The 8,844-nt window shown below is 38.4% G+C and overlaps 1 protein-coding gene across 3 annotated transcripts in view; it reads left to right on the forward strand.

Moving 5' to 3' along the window:
• Positions 1-8,844, forward strand: part of KDM5A (lysine (K)-specific demethylase 5A) — a 103,587-nt gene that overhangs the window by 19,107 nt on the left and 75,636 nt on the right. For 2 of the 3 annotated variants that reach the window (XM_006771306.2, XM_015568850.1), the window contains exon 5: positions 810-944. The exons of the other annotated variant lie outside the window; for it this stretch is intronic. In XM_006771306.2, coding sequence (XP_006771369.1) covers positions 810-944 — 135 coding nt within the window. The remainder of the gene's footprint in view (positions 1-809; positions 945-8,844) is intronic. 3 annotated transcript variants of the gene reach the window in all.

Consider the following 8,844-nt stretch of genomic DNA (forward strand, 5'->3'; position numbering starts at 1 on the left):
TCCACTCAGCCAGCCCTCCTGTGGTTCCGGCCGATGTCCGTTTCGTCTTTTAGTTGTATTTTTGAAGTGGTTGTTCAAGGCAGCAAACTCCAGTGTTTACCTATGCCGCCATCTTGGTTTCTCTGTCAAAGATTTTCTTCTTTATTTTCATCTAGACTTTTTAGTTTTAGCCTTTTGTTGAAGTCTTTGATCCATTTTGAATTCTTTTTGTGTACAGTATAAGGTAAAGGCATATTCCTTTTTTTTTGATGGGCACAGGATGTATGAATATCGAATTGTACTAGCACTATTTGTTTACCCTTTACTCATTGATTTCCTTTGGCACCTTTGTTGAAAATCAATTGACTTTAAATATGTGGGTTTATTTCTGGTCTCCGTTTTGTTTTTTGATCTATATATTTACCCTAACACCAATACTATTTTGTCTTAGTACGAAAGCTTTTTAGTACATTCTTTTTACATTTTCTTTTCTTTTTTTATTGAATTTACTAGGATGACAGTGGTTAATAAAATTTATAGTAAATTTTGATACCCAGTAGTGTAAGTCCTCAAACTTCATTCTTCTTTTTTCCATAATTTCTAAACACTGCATTTCCAGATAAATTTTAGGATCAGCTTCTCATTTTCTACAAAAGCCTGCTAGACTTTTGATAGGGATTATCTTAAATCTATAGATCAATTTGGTGGGAGAATTGCCAACTGGTTTCATGGAGTATTAGGGATTTATTGGGAATTTACTATTTTTCTTGAGTCTCAAATCTGATCTCTTATCAGTGAATCTGCTCTCTTTCTGTGCTCTGATTCTTTAGGGTGTACAAATGCCTAATTTAGATCTTAAGGAAAAAGTGGAGCCTGAGGTTCTTGGCACTGAAGTCCAAACTTCCCCAGAGCCGGGCACAAGAATGAATATTCTGCCAAAGAGAACAAGACGTGTCAAGTCTCAGGTATCCATTTCCATGGGCCATTTTTAACAGGAATTTTAAATGCATAACTGTGCATCTAGTTATGGGAGGTCATTCAAATACTGTTATTCATTAAAATTTAAATAGACCTATCTTTAAATTACTTTTGAGATGAATGGGGAAGAAATTATAAAATTCAGTGTGATTTGATTTAGAAAGTTTTTTGGTAATTTTTGAATAGTTTTTGACAGGAATGGCAAGTCAGAGGGTGGTTCTGGATATTATAGGGTCAGTTTTCCAGACATGCTGATGAAATAGCAGAAATGAGAGGCGTAGGAAAGAGTTGTTTTGTATTTCACTTGTCATTCCTTTAAAAACCAGAGTATAAGTTTCTTAGTGTCTTGATCATTCCAATGTAACTTCTATACTGTTCTTGTAACCTAAAATAATTTCAAAGCCTAATGGATGCATCAGAGAAGTGCCCTAATTTCTTTTGGTCTGCTCTTCCTTACTATTCTCATTTCTCTGTGGTCCCAAAGTTGTATATTTTTTAGAATTCTTACCCGAGGATATGTTTTTATTGATTTTTAGAGAGATAGCAAGAGAGAAACATCGATGTGAGAGAAACATTGATTGTTTGCCTTCTGTATGCGCTCCAACCAGGGCTCAAACCTGCAATCTAGGTATATGCCCTGACTGGGAATTGAGCCACCTGGGCAGAGCCCCAGAGTTGTCTTTTTTAAGGGTTTTGTTAAGAGACAAGCCAGTAAGCTGGGACAGTGAGGTGCCCTTAGAACTCTGAGATGTGGTCCATTTAAATTAAACATAAGACTAGATCAAAATACAGCTTAATTGGATCTAATCGTTGACTTGAACATATCTAAAAAATAATGTGTTGAAAGAATAGCAATGGTTTACACTGGAAGTGGGAATCACAGAAGAAAGATAGTTTATGACAAGAGACTGTATCAAGAGACACTATCTAGGTGGTAAGGAGTCTTGTCACTGTAGAGGTAGGCTAGTGATAACTTTATCCTGCCTTTTTAGAGCTCAGGGGACATCTCTCTTTCATACCATGCCTCCTTCCATTGTTCTGAGTTTATGCTTATTAAATAACCTCCTGATGTAATCAATTAGTGTCTTGGGTATTTTGATAGTAGAAAGATAGGTGTCTTGGATGGGAATATGAATTTAATGGAAATTTGTTGGAAGGTGATAGTCCCATTATAGATTAGTAAACTCTGGTTTAGTAATTAAGTGATTTTTCTTGCTATGATTGATATCAGAAGTTCTGATCACTTTGGGGTCATGATTTATTTTAAGATCTGAAACACTTGAAGAATAGTCTTGTTGACATGATGACTCAACGCTGAAAAGTTGCCCCAGGTGGCCCTGCCCATCTAATCAATTGCCAGCTTGTGATGAAATCCCTTTTGATGTTTCTTCTAAAACCATGAAAAAGTTCTGCTTACTTTTCAAGTGCATTTCTGGATATAAGAATAGGGACTGCATAGAATGCTTTTACCCATTGTAATAATTGTCATAGAGTCACATTGGTTGATATCAGGTAGAAACTAGAACCATTTCAGGGTTTGCAATTAAGAATTTCTTAAACTTATTTATTATTACTACTAGAGGCCCGGTGCATGAATTCGTGCATGGGTGGGGTCCAGCCAGCCCACCCCCGATTGGTGTGGTGGTAGTGGGGAGCTATTGGGGGTGGGGCAAGCTGAGGGGAGGGGCCTCAGGCATTTGGTGGACCGGCCCCGCCCCCTGGTTGAACTACCTGTCGAACTCCCAGTTGAGGGGACAATTTGTATATTAGCCTTTTATTATATAGGATATTGTCAGTCTGCCTCATTTCTAGTTTTCTTTATCATTAAGAAGGAAAAAGGCTTTCTGGTAGAGCTCTTAACTCCTTGCCCCATACACAAAACTGTTGGTATTTATTTTTAATCTTTGCCTGTCTGGATGGGCAAAGTGTACCTTTCCCTCTAAGGGTATTCTGCTTCCATCCTTTTTAGCTTCTTTAGTGATTTCATTATATCAGTAGTGAATTCTTTCTCTTCTGCCTCCTTGTCTGCTATATATGTGTTCAAGTCTCTATCATCTTAAAAACAAAAACAGTCTTTCGAGATAGTGTCTTATTGACTTTTCAGGGACAAGTTTCTTGAAAAAATAGTGTATATTGTTTCACTTTTCTCAATATCTGTTTAATTTTTATATGTTGTAATCGATTGACTTTGAGCCAAATAAGTTTGCTGAAACTGCACTGTCCAAGTTACCACTGAGCTAGTATTTGTCAAATGCAGAGGCCCGTTTTCATTTCTTACTCTACTTCATCTCTGGTCATGTATACGTTTAATATGGTAGTTGATTCCTCTTCTTGAAATTTGATTAATTTTATTTTTCTTTGACTTTTGTGACACCTCTTTTGGTTTTCCTCTTCACACTGACCACTTTTCAGTTATCTTTGTAATATCTTCTCTGCCCCCCACCCCCCCTTTTTTTGCGGGGGGGTGTTAATCCTCACTTGAGGTTACTTTTTCCATTGCTTTTCAGAGAGGGTGGAAGGGAGGGAGGGAGAGAGGAGGAGGAGAAGGAGAAGAGAGAGAGAGAGAGATAGAGAGAAAAACAACATCAATGTGAGAGAGACACATTGACTGGTTGCCTCCCGGAGTGGGGAGTGAACCTGCAACATAGGTATGTGCCCTTGATGGGGAATCGAACCCATGATCCTTTGGTGCAGGGGCTGATGCTCTAACTACTTAGCACACTGGCTAGGGCTTCTTTCTTTTTTCTTTACACGCTATTTTTAGTCCTTTCCTAGCTTTTTTCTCCCATGTGATCTCATCTGCCCTATGATTTCAATTAATACCTATACACTGAGGAATTCTAAATATGTCTTGAGGGTGTGTGTGCACATGTGTGTATATTTGTGTGTGTGTGTGTGTGTGTACGCACGTGTGTACGTGTGTACACGTGCTTCTTCGTGACCACAGTTCAGGTATGCTAAATTCAATACATTTCAAACATTATCATCTTTTCTAAATCTGTTTTTTCTTTAATATTTTCTATCCTGGTGACATTGATAAGCACAGCCATCAGTAGTCTCTCAAATAAGAAACAAGTTATGAAAGTTATCCTTCTCCCTTTTCTTATCTCTATCACATCACTTGCCATACTCTAATTATTTGTTGTTGTTTTTGTTAATCCTCACCTGAGGATATTTTTTTTTATGGATATTTTTTCCATTGATTTTTTTAGAGAAAGTGGAAGGGAGGGAGTGGGAGGAAGAGAGAGAGAAACATCAATGTGAGCAAGACCCATGGATTGATGGTAACCCAGGTGTGAGCCCTTCACCAGGAATTAAATTGAACTGAGATCCTTTGGTATGCAGACTGGTGGTCTAACCACTGAACAACCAGCCAGGCCTATACTCTGATTGTTTTTTCATCTGTGATTCTCTAGAGCAAGCATGTCAAACTCAAAGGCTAACATGGGCCAAATAAAGTTTAAGTTTATGTGGGCTGCAAAAAAACTAAAGCTTCAATTTTCATAGAAACGTAGGTTTGTTTCGATAGAGACATGCTGAATTCAAAGGGCTGAAATGAGTAATCGTTAATATAAAATAATAGAACACTTTAGTAAAAGTTAATATTTTTTTCTTGAACATTAACTTACCAGACACTGAATAACTGCACAAATTAAAAAGCGTAATACAAATAAACTTACTTATTTTGTTACCCAAAAGCGAAATATTTCCTGTTGCGCACACCAAACAAGTCAGTCCAAGACTAATGACGTGGCAACCGGCTGCTAAAATATTCGCTGCTAGTATTAGTGGAAAGAAATGGTGTGCCTGCGCATAAGGTGCGCAAGGTAAATGAATGCAACACGATTATAATAATCAGTCATTAGTTAACGTTGTAGTTCATTACTAATAATTATGTATAGCAGGGTATTGTAAAAATTAAGTTACAAAATTTTTATTAAAATGTTTCTTAAATACTGTTATATTGGCTGGACCGCAAAAGTATTTGTTGTGGGCTATGAGTTTGACATGCTTGTTCTTCATGTGTTCCTTGAAAGCTGAAATTGCTGTTTGTCTTATCAAGAATTAGCAAATGATTTTTTAGTATATGTGCTGCTGAAGCGAGCACAAGAATTAGCAAATGATTTTTTAAAAGTACTTTTATTTATTTCAGAGAGGAAGGGAGAGGGAGAGATAGAAACATCAATGATGAGAAAGAATCATTGATTGGCTGCCTCCTGTACACCGCCCACTGGGGATCGAGCCTGCAACCCCGGTATGTGCCCTTGACTGAAATCGAACCCAGGACCCTTCAGTCCCCAGCCTGATGCTCTATCCACTGAGCCAAACTGGCTAGAGCAAGAATTAGCAAATTCTTAACACCTTTACACAGGAGAATGAAGCCCATTATGCCAATAAGTCCCATTAATGATGACACTAAGTTTGAGCCAGATTTCTCCATTATAAAGTAGTTATTCTCTTTGTGATAAAAGAGTAAATCATGATAGAGTGTGAATAACCTCTTTTCCAGTTATGATTTATCCAGTAATCTTAACATTAATTGATGATCATTGCTTGAATTAGTTACTATATTGGTGATTGCAAAATGGGTGGTTTTTTAGTTCTGTCATTCCTTGTATATTTATAAGTTAGCCTTTTCCTTTAAAGAACAACCCATACTTTTTCTTGAGCTATATTTTTCATACAGTAAAATGTGTACATATTAAATCTACATTTTGATGAATTTTTATACCTTTGGAACCATGACTGTCCCTCTTTTATATCACTATATGATTTTTTTGATACATGTCTTATAACCTTTTACTTGTTTTTTTTAAATAAATATTTTTATTGATTTTAGAGAGGAAGGGAGAGCCGGGGGAGAGAGAGAAATATTAGTGATGAAAGAGAATCAATGATTGGCTGCCTCCTGCATGTCTCCACTGTGGATTGAGCCCAAAACCCAGGCATATGCCCTGACCGATCAAACCCAAAACCTATGCATATGCCCTGACTGGGAATGGAACTGTGACTTAATTCACAGGTTGACACTCAATCACTGAGGCACACTGATTGGGCCCTTTTATTTCTTGTTTCAAATTTGGCTAATGGGAGCATCTTTAAGCTGATTCATGATGTCCTCTTGACCATGTTTCCATCTGTTTTGAGCACTTATTTAAGCACAGAAAAGGCTGGTCTTGTCAGCTTTAGACCTGGAATCAGCCATTTATCCAAAGAATCCTGGTTAATTTTAGTGGGAAATGGTATTTAGAAACCAAGATCTGAGCACAAAGTGTGTTTGTTCCTACTAGGATACCATTGTTTATAGGCTCTTTTAGTGGTCAGGGCTGGGAAGTAAATTTTAAAGACATTATGACTTTATATTTTCAGTTCATACTGATAATTCCACTTCTAATCCAATATCACAAAGTTCTTTTGGTTTTTGTTGTAGTTCTTTTCCTAGCATTTTCCGTTGGTAACTTAATTCTTTTATTTTTATTCTTTTGTTTTGATTCATATGTTTAACACTATAAAGTTCCCTGGGTTCACTGCTTTAATTTGTTCCAGAGATTCTGATATATAGCCTTTTCATTATCATTTAAAAATTATCCTTTTTTATTAGAAAGTTAAATTCTAGGTGGAAGGGTCTTCTGATTTTTAATTTTATTTCAATTGTTTTATTCCAAGAAGATTAGATAATGTTGTGTTTTTATTTTTATTTCTCCTTTTTGGAGCTCTATTGCCTATCTATAAAGATTGTTGTTAGGATTAACTGAGTAAAATATTTAGATATGGCACATACTGTTAGCTATTATTATGATGTATACTTTGCATTAGTGAGGGTAAAGGATGTGTAGTGTTGTATTTAACATTGGATTAACTGTAGAAGTTGATAAGTATAGCCAAATCAGTTTACTAAAGTTTAAAGATAAATTTTGGAAATGCCATGTTTGGTTTGATTCCTATATGATCCTTTTTTAGTATAATCTGCATATGTCAGCTGTTGTGTAGCCATAGATTTATAGAGTAGTATGTATTATATCCTGGTTTATATTTAGTTTTATTTTATTTAATTAATTACCTAATACCTGCAGTTTATTTTATAGGGAAGTTTTTTCTAAGAGTGTGATTATCTTTTTTAAAAAAAATTCTTTGTTTCAAGTATTAAGTATGTCTCCTTTTCCCCCCATTGATCTCTTCCCGATCGTTGTCACCCCCCTACTGTCTATGTCCATGGGTTCTGCTTATATGCATGCATACAAGTCCTTGGGTTGACTGCCCCCTCAACCACGGTGCCTTCCCTCTGAGGTTGAATGGTCTGTTTGATGCTTCTATGTCTCTGGCTCTATTTTAGTTCATCGGTTTATGTTGTTCATTATATTCCACAAATGAGTGAGATCATGTGATATTTAAATAGTTTATTTTTTATTGATTTCAGAGAGGAAGGGAGAGGGAGAGAGAGATAGAAACATCAATGATGAGAGAGAATCATTAATTGGCTACCTCCTGCACCCCCCCCACAGGGGATTGAGCCCCCAACCCGGGCATGTGCCCTGAGCAGAAATTGAACTGTGACCTCCTGATTCATAGGTCAATGTTCAACCGTTGAACCATGCCAGCCTACCTTGACTAAGTATATTTCAAATTAATTTTGATTATTTATTTAGTGTCCATTCAAGATTATGGTTCATCTAAATCAGCGGTTCTCAACCTGTGGGTCGCGACCCCTTTGGCGGTTGAACAACCCTTTCACAGGGGTCGCCTAAGACCATCCTGCATATCAGATATTTACATTATGATTCATAACAGTAGCAACATTACAGTTATGAAGTAGCAATGAAAATAATTTTATGGTTGGATTACAACTTGAGGAACTGTATTTAAAGGGCCAGAAGGTTGAGAACCACTGACTAAATTCAAGGTGTAATGGCAGTGTCTGTCAGGTTGCTCTCATCTTCAAGTACTAGAATATCAAATGACAGTAGCTTAAACTTTAAAAACACAGTTTTCACATAAGGACATATTTTTCATATAAAATTTTCAGAGATATAGGTAGTTCTAGGATTGATAACACCAACTGCCCATTATCTTTCCATCTTTCTGCTTTGCTTTCTTCAGTGTATGGATGATACATCTCCTCCTGAGTGCAGTGTGGTTGCTGTATAGTCCAGCACCATGCTTTCACCAGCTGAGTTTCCTAGTAGTAGGAAAGGAAGTTGGGGCAAAAAGTCTTACTTTTTGAGAAGATTTCTCTTATATTAGAAGACTAGAGGCCTGGTGCATGAATTCATGCATGGGTGGGGTCCCTCGGGGTGGCCTGTGGAGATTGGTGCCCAGCCTGTGCCCCCAGCCTCGCAGCCCTACAGGCCCGCCTGGCACCCTGCCTTGGCCTGGTGCTGCCCCCTCACCTGCTCTACCATCCGTCTGTAGGGACAATTGGTCAGGGCTGGGCCCCCCGCCCGGCACCCTCAGTGCCTGGGAGCCAGGTGGCAGCCCCACCCCCCGCTGCCATCTGCGGGGCAATTGGCAGGGTGATTGGGCACCTGCTCACACCTGCCTTGGCCTGGTGCCACCTGCTAACCTGCTCCACCATCCTGACACAGTCCTGCTCTCCTCCGGGCCCATCGGGGCCCGCAGCGCCTCCACTGCTGCACGCTGCCAGTACTGCGTTGCCGACCCCTGCCATGTTCCGCGTCGCCCCCTGGTGGTCAGCGCACATCATAGTGAGCGGTCAAACTCCTGGTCTCCTGGTCGAACTCCCGGTCCAATGACCGCCCGAGGAGACAATTTGCACATTGGGCTTTTTTTTTTTTTTAATATATTTTTTATTGATTTTACAGAGAGGAAGGGAGAGGGATAGAGAGTTAGAAACATCGATGAGAGAGAAACATCGATCAGCTGCCTTCT

This window comes from Myotis davidii, unplaced genomic scaffold, assembly GCF_000327345.1.
Source record: "Myotis davidii unplaced genomic scaffold, ASM32734v1 scaffold944, whole genome shotgun sequence".
Lineage (NCBI taxonomy): Eukaryota > Metazoa > Chordata > Mammalia > Chiroptera > Vespertilionidae > Myotis > Myotis davidii.